Genomic DNA, 17,948 nt, shown 5'->3' on the forward strand with positions numbered 1-17,948 from the left:
GGGCCATGCATCTTCGATCTAGCCTTATCCGGCAAGGCTTGACAGTGCCCTTGCAATTTGCTGTAAAACGCTGCTCGCTCTACTGGAGCTGTAGGTCCAAGCCGTTCAGATGGAGCTTTCAGTCCCTCTCAGGCACTGACCCCGCAGGACACTGAGCCGGAGGGAGGACGGGCAGGGTCACCACTGTGATGCTGGGCTCCCGGGGAGAGGCAGTGTCCGCCACCCCCTCCCTCCCCTCTGCAACGGGCACGGCGGAGCGCTGTAGGTCCTGGCCGGCTGGGAGTCGCTGAGCCGTGTCCCACAGCTCCCGTGCGGCTGCAGCCGCCTCGCCCCGCACCAGCCCCGCCTGGTGGCCGGGTGACGCCCAAAGTGCCCGCAGCTCGGTGCTACTGCAGGCGGGCGCGTGACCCCCACAGCAGCGCCAGGCTCCGTGACGGGCGCACCCCGCGGCCCTGGGGAAGGGCTCGGGCGCAGCGCGGGAGGGGGGGGCAAGGGAGGCGGGAGCGCGCCCCCACCCAGCCCCTTGCCCTACCTCTCGCCCCCTCCCCCTCCGCCCCTGCAGATGGTTCGCTCCGGGCCCCCGACTATATAGCCCCGGAGGCCGGGGGGGATCCCCCGAGGGCGGGGCGGCCGCGGGGCTGGGCGGACTCCTCGCCTGCGCTGCCTGCCCCGCGCGCGGCTCTCCCCGGGGAAGGGCGCGTGCCATGTCCACCGGCTCGGCCAGCGACGCGGAGGAGCGGCCGGGCATGGAGCTGCGCGGGCTGTCGCTGGGCTACCCGCCGTCCGCCGCCGCTGCTGCTGCGCGCCAGCCCCGCCGCCCGCCCTGCCCCGCGGCGGACCAGTCCTCGGCGGCGGAGGAGGAGGACGAGGAGGAGGAGGAGGAGGACGGCGAGGGGCGCTGCGCGCCGGCGGGAGCGGCCGGCGGCTGCAAGAGGAAGCGGGCCCGGGCGGGCGGCAAGAAGCCGGCGCTGCTGGCCCGGGGCGTGCCGGGCGAGTGCAAGCAGTCGCAGCGCAACGCGGCCAACGCCCGCGAGCGGGCCCGCATGCGGGTGCTGAGCAAGGCGTTCTCCCGCCTCAAGACCAGCCTGCCCTGGGTGCCGCCCGACACCAAGCTCTCCAAGCTGGACACGCTGCGCCTGGCCTCCAGCTACATCGCCCACCTCCGGCAGCTGCTGCAGGAGGATCGCTACGAGAACGGCTACGTGCACCCTGTCAACCTGGTAAGGCCCCTTGGATGGAAGAGCCAGCCAGGGCTGGGGCAGGAGGGGCAGGAGGGACGGGCATACGATTTTGGGGGACCCCAGCCTGGCACGCCCGGAGCCTGCTGGGCAGAGGTGCTGAGCAGCAAGAAGTCGATGGCTTGGCACACTCGGCACTGCCAGGCGGTGAAGTTGGGTCCGATCAAGAGCTGGCACCTTTGGGTCTGAAACCATGGAGTCAGTCCGGTCCCACTAAGAGCAAGCGGTGCGAGTTGGAGATGGTTGCATGTTAGCTATGGGTGAGGGAGTGTTTGTAGAGAGGGAGAACAGACCCATCGACGTGTGTTTATTTTTATACGCTGTCATTTCCCCCCTGAAAAGTAATTAGTGATCTAACTCATCTGATCTAGCTCTCACTTCGGATGTTTAACTTCAGCGTCTCTATAGCTGGCATACTATATTTTTCAGCCTCTGTTAGATTCCTCCTCCCCCATTTCTTTGAACTGTGCACATCAGAATGTTGCTAATGGTCAAAAGAAGACCCAGATTTTCCACTCAGTTACAGCGGTGCAAAAAAACCCTGTAATAATCCCATTTTCACTAGCATAGCGAAAAGCCAAGGTGGGCCCGAAGTGATGTAGAGGCTGGGTGTGTTTTTGTTGGGGAGTATGAACCAGAAACCTTTAACAAATTCACTCCTTGGCTATTAGGCAAGTTAAATCATTGGGGAAATTTTAAGTCATTGTTCTTCAGGTCATTGCAAGCTCTCACTAAATCAAAACTTCAAGACCTAAGGTATAAAGAAGAGTATTACTGTTTTGTCTGTCTGGATGTAATAAGGTGGTTGATTATTTAGCACTAGTTTAAGGGTCTATTATTTATAAAACTAGGTAACCAATTACAAAGCAGTTTTTAAATGTTTTATGTTTGGACCTGAATAAGTGGATGCTGATAATAAAAACATAGTTGAGGATTATTTGATTCCAATTAAAATAATTTTAGAGAGAATCAGTGTGGAGTGCTTCCCAGTGTGACTAAAATGGTTGTTTTTCAAGGTGGGGTACTAGAAAATTAACTGTTAATAAAAGCTCCAGTTTTACTTTTATAAAAGTAAAGTGCAGTGCAATCATCCTTCTAATGTGAAATGGCTTGTTTGTTTGTTTGTTTGTATGTTTGTTTGTTTGTTTACAGACTTGGCCATTCGTGGTTTCAGGAAGACCAGAATCTGACACCAAAGATATTTCAACAGCCAACAGATTATGTGGAACTACAGCTTAGCTGAAGTAAAGCTAATTTTTTTGCTGGATATTTTTAAGAGCAATGATTTATGAGCACAAAACTAAAGGATAGGATGGCGACTAGACACTATCTGTAACAAACTGTGTGAAATCTCTGTACCCTATCCCTTCTTTCCCCTTAGAGTTCTGAGGGGAAATGCACTTAAAGGGAAGCAATAAAGAAGGGAGGAGGTAAGATGGGAATTTCTCTGAACTGGCTGGCTGCAGCAGCTGAAGTCCAGGATTTGGAAAGGCCTTTCTTTTGCTGCATCACTACTACCACTGCCTGAGTAGCTGTTGACCTGAGGCTTTTACAGTAATGGAAGAGGAATATAAGATTATAGAAGTAAAAGCATGGACCATAATCCGACTCTACAAACTAATCCCAAACAGTGTTATTTGTATTCCAAAGCAGTATTCTAGAGTAGTTTTGAAATTCAAATAGATTTATAATATATTTCGATGGCTTTTGTATTCATGAATCCTATTTTGTGCATCTATGCAATAAATATAGTCATATTACTTTTGTCCTTTTTAACTAGATTTTTCTTAAAAAGACACCAATAGTAGCATAAGCGAGTTAGTTTATAGCCCTTGAAATTAGGTTACTGCCCTTCTTTATGTGTTAAGGTGTCATATACAAGAGCAGCAACTATCCTAAGACACGTTAATAGATAGGACAAAGTTCCCGTGTCTTAACCTGGAAGGGATCCTACCTACTGTAAAACTGGGATACATGTGTTGTAAGGAATGTATTTGTATCAAGCTATAAAAGGTCAAGAAGTTTTAAATATTTTAAACAGTCTGTCCTGTCATTATGCTCATCTATGAAGGATGTTAACCCTATTGTGTATTCTAATGACATTTCTTTATCTAGTAAAGTGCTATAATGCGGATGCCATCAAATGAGTTGCAAATGTAAATATCTTTATTTTTTTATAAATGACATTAAAAGCTTTGTTACAACAATTTGCTGACTTGGTGGTGCTATGATAGTTTCTAGCTGTGTTAAAGTAATCGTATGTCTAATTTAGCCACTAGAGTTGTGTCCTTGTAGCACTACAGTGTGTAGATGCTTCCTACATTGACAGAAAGGGTTTTTCCATTGTTGTACTTAATCCACCTCTTGAAGAGGTAGTAACTAAGTCAATTCAGGTATGTCTAGACTATATGCCTCTGCCGACAGAGGCATGTAAATTAGACTACCCGACAGTCAGTGAAGCGGGGATTTAAATATCTCCCGCTTCAAAAAAAAATAAAAATGGCTGCTGCGCTGTGCCAGCTCAGCTGATCATTGGCACAGCGTGGCAGTCAAGATGCGGATCGGTTGACAGGAAACACTTTTGTTGACTGCTCCCTTATGCCTTGTGAAACGAGGTTTACAGGAGCGGTCGACAAAGGCATTCCCTGTCAACCAATCTGCGTCTTGACTGCGGCGCTATGCCAACGATCAGCTGAGCCGGCATAGCGCGGTGGCCATTTTTATTTTAATGAAGCAGGGGATATTTAAATCCCAGCTTCATTGACTATGTCGGGTAGTCTAATTTACATGCCTCTGTCGGCAGAGGCATGTAGTCTAGACATACCCTAAAAGAATTTTTCCATTGGCATACCAGTGCCTACACCAGAGGTTGAGTCTTCTTGACTATGGCACTCAGTGACTTAGAGAGTCTGAGTGAAGACTAAGAATATTCATTATAAGGTGTTTCTGAAATCCACCTTTGTAAACACTTCGTTTCTTTTTTTCTTCTTCATCTATTGGGTGAAGATATTTTCCAGCAACACAGACAGACAATAGTATTACTCTCTCCAGCCCACCAGAATAGTTGACCTATATTACAAAAATGCACCAATCAGCAGAGAAAAACCATGTTTGAAAGATTTACAGAATACATTGATGTTCTTTTCCTGAGTCACAGAAAAGAAAAGCACATGTAGATTATTAACAAATGGATGTCAACAATACAGTCCTTTTCAAAGTCTGAAAGATAACGTAATAATCCTTTGCAACTGTTCCTTGTCATTCTACCATTCAGGAAGGAGCCAGCTTTGCTTTTATTTGTATTTGTGCAGTGGGAAAGCCAGCTGACTTTTGCTAGTTGGAAGCAGACCTTTCCTGTTTCTTAACTCCTAAGATTAAAAATCCTGAGATAAGATTTGTTTTCAGAAAATATTTTCTTTGGGTTTAGCTCAGAATCATTGCAATGGGGGGGAGGGTTGAATCCTTTTCGAAAAGAGGCCTCATCTCAGTTTAAGCAAGAGGATAAAGTAGCATTTGTTTAACAAGAACTGGCTTAACATTGTTCCATGTTAGTTTATTCTGTGTCTTTATAATAGAGTGATTTTCCTTGAAAAGTATGCTGGAAAGCAGCCTACAGTGTCCAACCTCCCAGAGACTACCTCGTGCTCCCTTAGGGGAAGAATGAAGTGAACAATTTAGTTAAATTAAATGATTCCTGAACAACAGAAGTTGGGACTTGATCCAATACCCAATTATGTCAAAAGGAGTCTGCCCAATGACTTAAATAGGAGTTGGACCAAATTCATAGACCATCACCTGTTGCTTACAGTTATATCTGGAGTAACTCTATTGAAGGAAGTTTGCACCCACATAAGTGAGAAGATGCTCACCCGCACTGAGATGGAAGGTAAGAGAGCAAAGATATCCTAGCAAAGAGGAAAGGCCTGAAAGAAGGTGCTATAAACAAGACAAATCAGTCTCACGTTTATAGTTCTGGGTTCTTGAGAAAAGAGTATTTAGTGATTTCACTGAGGTGCCGCTTGAGAATCTTATTTGTGATCCTAAGCTGTTTTTGGCTCTGGTCCCAGTTGTAACTGGTAAATGACTCTTGGAGACTGAAGAAACATGGAAGGAGTGGGAAAGTTTAATCGGTATGGAAAGATTAGCATGGAAATATAGAACATGAATGGAAAGAAAAAGGCCCCAAATATGAAAGACTTATACAGTATATGAAGTAAAGTTAGTAAATCACAAATTGAGGGAGGGAAAATGCAGAGGGTAGAAATCTCTCTTAGCTGCAACCAGTATGTCATATAACATGGCCTCTAATGCACACTCACTGGTGTCTGTAAAATAAATTGTTTGTCAAAAAACAATGAATACATTTATATTTCCTGTTTCTGCATTGTAGGCTTCTTAAATGGATAATAAATATTTATAATAAGACAACTGTAGAAGTGTGGATTTCAGATATGCTCTTCAATCAAATCTCAAGGTGTGTTTAGTTATAATATTTTCAAGAACTCGCTCCATTTTAATTCCTGTGTACATAAACATATTTAAAAGTTTCTCGAGAAGCTTCTTCCTTCTGTTCTGTCACCAGGAAGCATTTTGTAATGCAAGAAATGAGATGCTTATTTGCAGTAACTTGCTGTGGGTACACATGCTGACAAAAAGCTTGCTGTCCTGTCTATGAGATTGGTGAGGACAGGCTGTAGGCTCTAGCATGCCTGGTCTGTATTAAAGCAACACTGTGGTGCTGCTCAAACAGCCTTTCACAGGCAAAACTCAGAAACAGCAGGATCTGTTCATTATAGACCCCTGTTTTAAGCACTTTCACATTTCCAAGCAGAAATTATAGGCTTTGGGTTTCCTTTCTTGGGTTTGCCATTCTGATGGAGATTTTTTTCATTTCTATATTTTAAAAGTGTTACCATTTTGTTAGGCTGGGTGTGACTTACCTGAGGCTGGAGAGGCAGAGGGTGAGCTAGTTCCTTTTGCTTTTTAAATGAATAAAATCTTAGTATGTCCAGACCACCACTCTGCAAGGATGAAAGGTAAGAAGCAGCTAAGTTTTTAATTAAATTTGGCATTTCTAAGCCCACTGACCTTTTTGTCATAGGGTATGTCTAGACTGCATCCCTCTGTTGACAGAGGGATGCAGATTAGGCAGGTCGACATTGCAAATGAGGCAGGGATTTAAATATCCCACGCCTAACTTGCATAAAAATGACCTCTGAATTTTGCTGACTCAGCACTTTGCAAAAAGTAGCAGTCTAGAGGGGGATCTGTTGAGAAAGAAATCCTTTTCCGACAGATCCAATATGACTCCTGCAAGGAGGTTTACAGGCTCTATGGAAAAAGGCTTTCTTTCTCAACAGATCCCCCTCTAGACTGCTGCTTTTTGCCGACAAAGTGCTGAGACGGCAAAATGCAGTGGCCATTTTTATGCAAATTAGGCACGGGATATTTAAATCGCTGCCTCATTTGCAATGTCGACTTGCCTAATCTGCATCCCTCTGTCAACAGAGGGATGCAGTCTAGACATACCCATAGGCTGTGTCTACATTGGCATGGTTTTGCGCAAAAGCACCTGCTTTTGCGCAAAAACTTGCTGCCTGTCTACATTGGCCGCGAGTTCTTGCGCAAGAACACTGACGTTCTAATGTATGAAATCAGTGCTTCTTGCACAAGAAGTATGATGCTTCCGCTCAGGAATAAGCCCTCTTGCGCAACTATTCTTACACAAGAGGCCAGTGTAGACAGGCAACATGAATTTCTTGTGCAAGAAAGCCCGATGGTTAAAATAGTCATTGGAGCTTTCTTGCGCAAGAGATTATCTACACTGGCATGGATGCTCTTGTGCAAAAGCACATCACTTGCGCAAAGGCACATGCCTGTGTAGACGCTCTCTTGCGCAAATACTCTAACGCAAAAACTCTTGCATTAAAGAGTATTTGTGCAGGATCATGCCAATGTAGATGAATGCATATAGTTCTATCTTGTGATGTTGGCACAAGATAAAAATAAGTCCATCCTGATCCTAGTCTCATTTATTAATCTCCCCATAACCTTAATATTTTAAAAAGGAAAGGACAAATCAGCTGCAGTTCTTATTCAGCCTTTATTCATATTAAATATGAACTCTTAAGGGCCAATTCCTGCCTCTAATACATGCTCACTTTGACTTTGGTGTCACTTCCTTAAACATGTCAGTAGAAGCATTTGTCCCCCAAAATTCTCTTTATGACTTTCACATTAGTATTTAAGCTGCGTGGAAATCTGTTTGTAGTTCTTTACATGGAGCTTTCATGTAGCAATTATCACAGATGTGTATGCACACACACACACACACAAATCTCCACTACACGTCACTGTTTAAATATGCTTTTATTGATAAAACTATTGGTCTGAGTAAAACAGATGTAGTTTGCCTTTACGAAATACTAAAGACACATCTTGAATTTAGGTAAATCATAAGCGTATTATTTTTAAAACTTCAAATTCACCCTGGATTTAGAATAAAAATTAAATTTGCTTAATTAAAGCCCAGCTGTTTGAGCTCTAACTGGGAAAATGAAAAAAGGGGAAAGACATGGGGTCTTGGGAACCTGAAATCTATCCTCCAATCCAAACTCAGGGTAGTTTCAGCCTCTTTGCATTATTTGCATGGAGCCAGATGCTCCTGTCTCTTTTGCCACATGATGAGTAGTCCCTTTTTCCACCACGAGTCCCATTTAAATAAATAATAGAATCATATAGTTAGAGTTGGAAAGGACCTCAACAAGTCATGAAATCTATTCTCCTGTGCTGAGGGAGGAATCAGCCTAAACCACCCCGATAGGTGTTTGTCCAACATGTACTTAGAAACCTCCAATGATGAAGAGTCCACAACCTCCCTTGGATGCTTATTCTAGAGCCTAACACTCTTAGCCCTGGTCTACCCTAGGACCTTTGTCCGAAACCCCCCCCCCCCAAGTTTGAATTAGAAAGTGGTGCATCCACACTACCAACCCTATTATTTTGGAATAAGGGGCTACAGAATTCGAACTCTGTACTCCTGCTTTTCATCAGGAATAACACTAATTCTGAACTTGTATGTCCAAAATAATGATAGTGTGGATGCTCTGGTGCTGCTAATTCAAACTAATTGGCCTCTGGAAGGCCTCTCGCATCTCCCCAGAGAGCTTCCTGGGGCTCTGGGTCCAAAATAGCACGTCCATATCCTCGGAATAATTTCAATACTTCTCCATAATGAGAACACGCACGTTTGAATTTGTTAAATCAGGAGATCTTAAGTCGAATTTAGTAGTTTCAAAATAATTTCCCAGTGTAGACATGTCCCCAGAGATAGAAAGTTTTTCTGTGGAACCATAAGACAAGATGCTATTGAGTATGATAAAAGGGAAAAAATTGACCCAAGACGTATTATGCCCATTGGATCAATGTCAATAAAAGTTTTGTGGTTCTACTAGCAGGTCACTCACATCACTGTTATCCACACCTCACAAGCTTATGCAGGATTTGTACACAGAACCTTCCTGCAGTACACAGAGGATGCTAAGCCTCTTTCCACCTAGAGCTACTTTGCCCATTGCCATGAAAACTGACACAAAGAATTTCATTATATTCTCTAGAATGGCCTTGTCTTCTTTGGGTGCTCTTTACACATGTTTTTCATCTAGTGGCCCTGCTATCTGTTTCGCAGATTTCCTGATTCTGATATACTTAAAAAAGATTCTGAACATTTCTCCATCCTTAGAAAGTTACATCACAAATTCTTTTTTGGAGAGCTGAATTATACTTTCACATTTTATTTGACAGAATGTGTGTTTCTCTCTATTTTCCTCATTAGGATTTGACACCCAAATCTTGAAGGATCCCTTTTTGCTTTCAATGACTTCTATGACTCTGCTGTTTAGTCAGGATGGCATTTGTTTGAGCCTCTTACTGTCTTTTTTTAAAATGTATTTGGGCTTCACATTAGTCCAAGCCACTATTATGGTATTTTTAAGTATTGCTTGCAGGCATTTTACTCTTATGACTGCTCATTTTAATGTCACTGTAATTAGTGTTCTCTTTCTTGTATAGTGCTCCTTTTTAAAGTTAAATGTTACTGTAGTGGGGTCTTTTTTGGTTATATCAGTATAATTATTTATGGTCACTATTACCAAGTGAGTCATATATAGACAACTCTTGGACCAAATTCTACACTCTACTTAGGACTAAATCAGGAATTGACTCTCCTCTTGTTTATTCCAGGGCAAGCTGCTTAAAGAAGCAATCACTTATGGAGTCTGGCAATTTATCTCTGCATCTCTTCCTGAGGTGACATGTACCAAGTCAATATATAATATAATTAATTAATTAAATTAATATGTAATTATTTTTTAAAATTATATCTTTGGGACAATATGATTAATTTATGATTCTCATCTTATTTAATCTATTCTTTCTTTTAGATATAGTGTCACTCCCCACCCCACAGTGATGCCTGCTCTGTTGTTCCTATAGGCTACGTCTACACTGCCCCCTTCTTTGGAAGGGGCATGCTAATTTTGAACTTGGGAATAGGGAAATCCGCGGGGGATTTAAATATCCCCCGTGGGATTTAAATAAACATGGCCACCGCTTTTTTTCCAGCTTGGGGAAAAGCTGGAAAAAGCGTCTAGACTGGCGCAATCCTCCGGAATAAAGCCCTTTTCCGGGGGATCTCTTATTCCTACTTCGCGCCAGTCTAGACGCTTTTTTCCGGCTTTTCCCCAAGCCGGAAAAAATGCGGCGGCCATGTTTATTTAAATCCCGTGGGGGATATTTAAATCCCCTGTGGATTTCCCTATTCCCAAGTTCAAAATTAGCATGCCCCTTTCGAAGAAGGGGCCAGTGTAGATGTAGCCATATTGTTTGTACCCTAATATTACTGTGTCTCATTAATTATCCTCTTTCTATTAAGTTTCTGCAATGCCATTTATATCCAGTATCCTTGTTTAATGCCAGGCACTCTAGTTCCACCATCGCAGGAGTTTCAGCATTTGTATGTAAATATTTGTCAGCATTTAGTTGCTTTTCACTTTGGGTGATGATGGTTGAAAGTTTTGGAAAAACTGTCAAGGACTGAATGAACACTGCGGGCCTCATTCTCCATTGCCTTCAACTTTGCCCAGTCATGTACACCTGGGAAAAGGAAGTGCAAGTGGGTCTAACATGTTACCATTATGCAGTTTTGCACCTACATTGCACAAGTATAAAAATGACTAATGGAAGTGGCAAAGTAATGGCTAAATGAAGCTAAGAGTAATGGCTAAATGAAGACAGAGCACAATGGGGCTATGTCTATACTGCAGCCTTCTTCCGGAAAAGCTTATGCAAATGAATCGTGGAATAGAATATCACTGTGCTTCATTTGCATAATTAATTAGCAGCCATTTTGCGCAAGAGGGGGGTTTGCGCAAAAAGGGGGGGTTTGCGCAAAAAGGAGCCATCTATACATCTCCTTTTTGCGCAAAAGCCTCTTGCGCAAAAATGGCTGTTAATTAACTATGCAAATGAAGCGCACTGATATTCTGCTCCGTGCTTCATTTGCATAAGCTTTTGCGGAAGAAAGCTGCAGTATAAACATAGCCCCAAGAGATATTGGGAGGGAAATTCTGGCCTAGTGTACAGCCTGCCATGGATAAACAAGGACTTCCAGTTCTAGGGTCTTCAACCCACCTTCTTTTGCTAGCACTAAAATTCAGTGAAAAAATTGAGGATCTAAAAAAAATAAGGGAGGCACTTTTTGGGAAAATCCCTGTCAGACAAGCAGCTAATAATCAAGCTAGACCCATAGCTAGCCTATATAACCAGGTCATATTAGTAGTGTTACCATGGCGACCCTGTTTATTAGGCCCTGTTTACATTGAAAAGTTTTACTAGCTATACCAATTATTATTATACAGGTATGTCTAACTCCTGTGTGTATACAGGTATGTCTGACCCCTGTGTGGACACTCTTATTCCAATATTAGTGGCTTTTTTGTTTATTTGTTTAACTTAAACTTCTTCCCAAGTGACATAGGCTGAACCAAAAATTGCACACACACATAGTAGGCTAAAGGTGACGTACTGATATAACTATAGCAGTATTAAATACTTTGATATTTTAGCCAATGCCAAAATCAAATAAAAAAAATCATTTGTCATGTGGATAAGGTCTCACACTCACTTTTTGCATTTTGTTTCACATTAGCAAGCTTTTATGTGTAATCTTTTACATTATGTGTAAGCTTTTCGGGGCAGGGACAGTGGTTCCCAGAATTTGTATGGTGTCTAGCACAGTAAGGTCCCAAATCTGACTAAAGTCAGGGGGCAGAACAATGAGGCAGAAAGTTTACAGAAAATTAAACATTGATTGAGGAGTGTGGGTCATTAGAGCAGTGATTCAGTATGTTATGTCTTCTGTTGTGATAAGGTTTGTCTGTACAACAGTCATGTTTCACATGTGGCAGGGGAAAAGCTGAGAAATACTTATGAGCCACCACACAACAAAGTACGTTTGTGTTCCACGCAAGAAAAAGGTTAATTGGAGTGTTGTTTTCAAGTTTTAGATTTCCAAGGGCTATCATAAGAAACAAAAATGAGAATAAATATAATCTTACACATTTTGAAAAATGTCTTCATGTTGTTCTTGCGAGAATTTGTTAAATAGGGTTTACATTTTAGAAGATTGATCAGTTTATTGGAATGCCTGATGGCTATGAGGGAGATTTCTAAAGGTGTTTAGTTATCTAAAGGTGTTTAGTTATCTAAAGCTGCAGAAAGGTGCCTAATGGGGTTTTCAAAAATGCCTTAGCTTTTTTAAATCTCACCTGGAGCCTATCCCATCTTTAGGCACTTAAATAGTTTTGAAAAATATGGCCCTAAGAGTATGTCTACATTGCATTGTATCCCAGGTCTGTGGGATCCAGGCTCGTAGGCTTGATGTTTCCAAGCCCATACTTGAGTGTCCACAGTATACTGTACACTTGGGTTTACAGTTATTGGCCCCAGGTCTCACAGCCATGCTCAGGCAAAGACATACCTAAATGTTCTAGTGGCGGGAAGTGGGTTAGGTAGGAGGCCCCAGCAAAAGCATCAAAATAGCATCCAGCAGCTGGGAGGCTGAGATTCTGATCCAGATCTAGTCCCAACATACACTGCCTTCTGGAATGTTAACTTGTGTTCCCCATGCTTCCTACCTTCCTGCTCCCAGTTCCCCAACTAGGCTTTTGGCATAGGAAAAGGCAAGTGAGTTGGAGCAGTTGTGCAGTGGGGAGACAGATCAAGTGGTAAAAGGAAGAAACTGGCCTCAGGAAGATGGCTCAGGTTAGGGTGCTTTCGGGAAGAAGGGAGTTCTGGTATTTTGTGTGGGAGAGGGAAGGGTAAGCATTTGGAAACAGATTGCGGCATGAGAACATAATTAGCTTTTCAAACAGTGTTGTTAAAGCCCTACTGCAGAAAGTGCACAGGAGTTTCAATATTGCTGTGTAGGTCCTCTAAACATATCTGTCCTTCAGGTTTTGTTCTTTTCCACTTCTAAGTAGCCATGCTATGTGGTAATAATACATACACACACACTCACAAATAACCTCAGAGAAACCCACCAAATTCAGAGGATACTTCTAATCAAATTATAAATTTAGACTAGGACATAAATTCAACTTAAACTACATGATTTCCCAAAGTTCTTGATTCCTCATGCAAGTGATTTTCCAAACTGTTCTAATTACTGATGCACCACAGTCCATGCTATCTGTTATTCCCATTCGAAAATTTCATGCTAATAATTTAATGTAAGTCAGTATGGAACATCATAATTCAAAAAAACCATTTGTGCTAAAATCAGCGCTCTTTCACAATGACACACATTATAGTACTTTAAACATCACAGAAGCAAGAAGACAATGGGAGATTTTTATACAGTTGGAGAGTTTTCAGTTGTATAATGAATTATGCCCAGTAACCAAAGAAATCCACAAATTATTTCAATGGCCTTATTTTGTGGAATATAATAAGGTCTCAGGGCAGATCTCAAACCCAAATTTATCTTGGCAAACAGAGGCATCGTTTCTGCTCAAATACCCATAGAGGTCATACCAGATGTGATTAGGGCACCATCTTGTGGTCTGGGGGAAAATGTACGGATAGGACAGATTGCATATGTCCAGCTTGTTGCATGCAGTTCACTGATAGCCACAATATGTTTTCTTTCAGCTGTTCATTGCAGCTTTCATCTGTGTTGCCTTCCTCAAATCTTTGGAATCTCCTGGAGAGACAAAGTCACCAACAGCAGTAGACCAACATACCCAGCATGCAAACATTCCTCAAACAGTAACATCTCTGCTAGCTTGGGCATATGTGCTGAATGAATGATGGGGCATCCAAAAGGACATCTTCTATCACAAAGTGGCATCTGAAAAAAAACCCAAAGGTCACCCAAAGTTGCCTTTCAAAGGATGTGTGCAAGCGAGAGCTCAAATAAATGGACATGGATTTAGACAAAAGGGAAGGTCACACTTAAGACTGCAGCCTTTAGAAACAAGAGCTTAAGAAAAGTCTCTGGAGTTACGAGAGGCACTAGTCCAGCTTAGCAGAGGAGAAAAGAGCTCACAAAAGGCAGATTCCAAAGGATAAAAATATAACCTTTAAATGTGACAGATGTGGCAGAGATTGTCTCTTTTGAGTGGATCTCTTCAGCCACAGCCGAAGTTGCCATAAAACCAAGTAACTTGTTTACCTCTCAGGGGCATAAACCCATGGTCTCTCAAGACTGACGGATGTCTACTACTACTACTATACAATCCAAAAGATCTAGTCTTCATTTCCTAGGCACTCATGCCTTCCATGTGTATCACTGAGTTCATCCTCTCCTACAAGGGGACTAGGTCCTGAAACATAATAATGGTGCAATTTTTTCTACTTCACTAGGAATAACTGCACTACGTAGAAGGTTATCTCAGTGTGCTTTTATTATTTTCACTTGTAAATAGTGTGGGATAACTTGACATCATACTTAAAAATTATGTTGATGGTTAGTATGGTGGTGGGGATTTGAGGCTTTGAACACATGTATAACAATAAGATGATCTCTGTTCCAAAGAGCTAACATTCTAACAGATATAGCTGTCAGTTGTGTGTTAATGATATTGCTGGTTCCATTCCCCCTTTTCCAAACTTCATTTACTATTTAAACATCACAGAGAGGCTTCAAGTGAGATCAGAGTCCCATTGGGTCAGGTCACTTGGAACATGGGCTTGAAAGAGTTTGCAGAAGCGAAACCAAAGCACAGTGAATTCCGTGACTCACTGAAAGTGACACAAGCAGTCTGTGCCAGAGTCAGGAATAGAAGTGAGGTCTTGTGAGGCTCAGTCTAGTGCCTGCACCACAAGCGCATCCCTCCTTTCATTTCCCATTGAAGTGGTGTCACAGGGTGGCTGGGCTCTTTAAGGAGATATGAGCCCCATTCCATCTGTGACAAATAGGTACTAATGAGCAATTTCAGGAGACAGATGAGTTCTGTGGCCAAAATCAGGTCTCTGGCAGCAGCTAACAGAGACCTGAGAAGCCCAAGAGTAGACCTAGCACCTGGAACACCCGGGGGCCAATATTCCTGCAAAGGAGCAGAGAACTGGTGGGGGAGCCCAAGAGAGATGAGAGGTTCAATCCTGCAATGGATGCAAGAATATTCACTAGTGTTTGTAGTTTTGCATTCTACTGAGGGGTTCCTAAGAGAAGCTCTGGGACCAGCTACTTTGCAAATAAGAGTGTGATTAAAGGAGAGTTGAGGAGGAGCCCAAAGAAGACTTTTAAAAAGTTCTTTTTAATTTAAGACTTTGCTGCTGACTCAGGTAGAGATGCAGGAGGGAAATTTGAAGAGACTGCTGGGGAAAGAAAGCCTACTGCTGAAGAGTTGCAGCTGGGCTTGGATACCCAAAACAGATGGAACTCTGAGACTGACCCAGCCCTGGCGCTGAGCAATGTGAATCCCCCAGAGAGATGGAAAATTCTAGTGAGGGGAAACCGAGGAGAGAGAACCACCCCAGGCCAGAAGGAGGCACTCAAGAGGTGGTTGGCTGGCCACAAGTAGGAAACATTCACATGAAGTTGGGCAGGTTTCCCCTCTGCATTCTGCCTTATGAATCTATCACGTACAGCGCATACAAAACTTCTGTGCTAGAGAATATTTTGGACCCACACATAATCTCTAGCGATCCCACATCAGGTAAGAGCTTATGAGTGGGGAGGAGATAATTTGCCCCTTTGAACACATTTCAGATGGTAACATCAGGTTCAGCAATGTCTCATAAGAAATTGGGTTTAGTTTTGTTTGTCTTTGAAAGCTTAAATTGTTATACCAGCATTTTTTAATACATTATCGAGTTTATAAGTTGACTTTCTGATATTGACCTTAGCTGATAAACTAGGCATTTCAAGGAGCCTTGTGCTTTGCAACTGCTTCAAAAACCCTTTCTGTGTATTGAGTCCAGTTTCCTCAGGACTGGCATCCTCAAAACCCTTTCCTGGATTCTCATCATTACTGGCTTTAGCCAGTCTATTTGTTGGCAGTTTCAGAAGAGAGTACATATGATCCGGAGGGAGCCCCTTGTTAAAATTTTACCACCTGTATTGAATGAATACTGAAGGTTGGGATGATTCCCTTTCAGATTTCCTAGTTCCCCTCTGCAAGTGCTTGGATCCTATGTACACTGGGCTTACCCCCAGGCAATGGGCAGTAATTGCAGAGAAGCCTTTTGTTAAAATATAAGTAGAACATCAATTATACTGTGTTCAAGAATGGAGTGACATGTAGCCCCACAGATGTGGCCCCTGCAGGGAAAGACTGAGGCCTATTATCAGGGCAGCAAGTGAATCTGGCTCTGCTGACATTGCCTGTGCTCATTTGTCCTGAAGCTAAATAGAGACCTTACCTCTACACCAATATTTCCCTGTGACTGGTCCATGGCCCAGTGCCAGTTTGTGAGATCTCTTTGACATGGTTTAGGAAGGCAGCATGCTAGTCCCCAGCATCAAAAGGGTTGAGAATACTCCTTTACACAAATGACAATACATGGTCCCCCCCCACACACACAAGTACCCTTGCCCCTCCTTCCCCCCGCCCCAGTGTTAAAGCTATTTATTTGAAACACTCATTAACTCAACATAGTTTAGCTGTTTGCTGCATGCTGAGTGACTGCATTACTGTTAAAATAATCAAATGGTTGGTGCAGAGGAAGAGGCCTGCTCTCAGGATGGCTTAGGCAATGTTTGCACTCTTCAATGTGCATGCTCCTGGTTGGGTGAGAATTACAGAATGCAATTTACCAGGAGAGCAATGGACAGAGCAACACAAACCGAGAGCGCCCTCTGGTGGGGGTAAAATTAATAAGTGTCTATTGCTTAGCTTTCATCCTTCACTATCTCAAGTTCTTTCTCTTTCTCTGTGATTCTCCAGCATAGTCTTAGTCTGTTTGTCCCCATTTTTAGTATGATTCTCATACTGTGGGTATGAATAAAGGCTTGTACTAGATAATAAAATGAGTCCATATTAGGGAAAGCAGCAACACTTGCCTGTTGTGGCAGGGTTATGGTTAGCCTTAATTTGATCACTGACTTTTCCATATGACTTTGAACAAGTCATTTGTCCTCTGTGCTTCATTTCCTTCCCATGTTAGTAATGCTGAGAGAGTCATACCTCTCAGTGATCATCAGTTGGAAGGCTTTATATAAATGTCATATACTATTATTATGAAGCTGTGGGCTTTTCCCTATTAATCCAATTTATCGGCTACCATAAATTGCACTACCCCTCTCTATTATCCCTCTCTAAGTTTATCCTTAAGGAAGGGAGGTAGAGAGGTTTTCTGATACTTCCATGTTTTGGCATGCCCATATAACAACAGGCCTGCTCAAATAAACTACTTTGTGTTGTTGTCTGTGTATCTTTAATGCATGAGCCTGACCTCCAGACGCTGTGTCTTTTTCATGCATTTGATTCTAAACATTAATCCATACTTCTGTAACAAAATAAAATATTGGGATTGGAGTGTGGAGGAATAAATAAAACAGAATTCACTTCAGTGAGTACAAAATCCAGGGGGAGGATTAACCTGTGACTCTCAGCTTTCTAAACAGGTTTGCTAAGCCATAGCACCTACAGAAAAGGGGTACAGGATAATCTTCTTAGGCAGCAGTAACTCTGTAAGGCTATGTCTACACAGCAGCATTATTTTGTAATAACTGATGTTATTCCGAAATAAAAAAGACATATCTACACAGCAAGCCATTATTTCAAAATAATGTCGAGTTGGAGGACTTCTTACTCCAACTTCTGTAACCCTCATTTCACTTAGAGTAAGGAAAGTCGGAGAAAGAGTGATCTTCTTTCAACTTCCTGTTGTGTAGACAGCACCAAAAGCCGATTTCTATTTCTACTTCAGCTACACAATTGATGTAGCTGAAATTGTGTGGCACAATTCGAGTTTTGCCCTGTTGTGTAGACATGCCCTAAATGTCTCCTCCATTTCAGGGATGTGCATGCAACCTAGAGTGCAAGATTTCACCAGCTCTCAGGGTGTTTTGTTAATTTGTTTGTTATCTTGTGATCTTCTAACACTGCTTCCCAAATATGAACAGGATGGAGCCTGACTGCTTTGCTTATTGACTCTCCTCATTTGTCCTATTGGAGGCCGGCTTTTCCTCTGCTATAGTGGATT

General features: G+C 42.7%; 1 protein-coding gene across 1 annotated transcript; it reads left to right on the top strand.

Moving 5' to 3' along the window:
* Positions 1 to 271: 271 nt before the first annotated feature.
* MSC (musculin) lies at positions 272 to 3,445 on the top strand. Its single transcript, XM_006131566.5, has 2 exons — positions 272 to 1,220; positions 2,391 to 3,445. Exons 1-2 carry the CDS (start codon positions 705 to 707, stop codon positions 2,475 to 2,477), a joined length of 603 nt encoding a protein of 200 aa, XP_006131628.3. The 5' UTR covers positions 272 to 704; the 3' UTR covers positions 2,478 to 3,445.
* Positions 3,446 to 17,948: the final 14,503 nt, after the last annotated feature.

The sequence above is a fragment of the Pelodiscus sinensis genome, chromosome 2 (assembly GCF_052426305.1).
Source record: "Pelodiscus sinensis isolate ZL-2025 chromosome 2, ASM5242630v1, whole genome shotgun sequence".
In the NCBI taxonomy this organism is placed as follows: Eukaryota; Metazoa; Chordata; order Testudines; family Trionychidae; genus Pelodiscus; species Pelodiscus sinensis.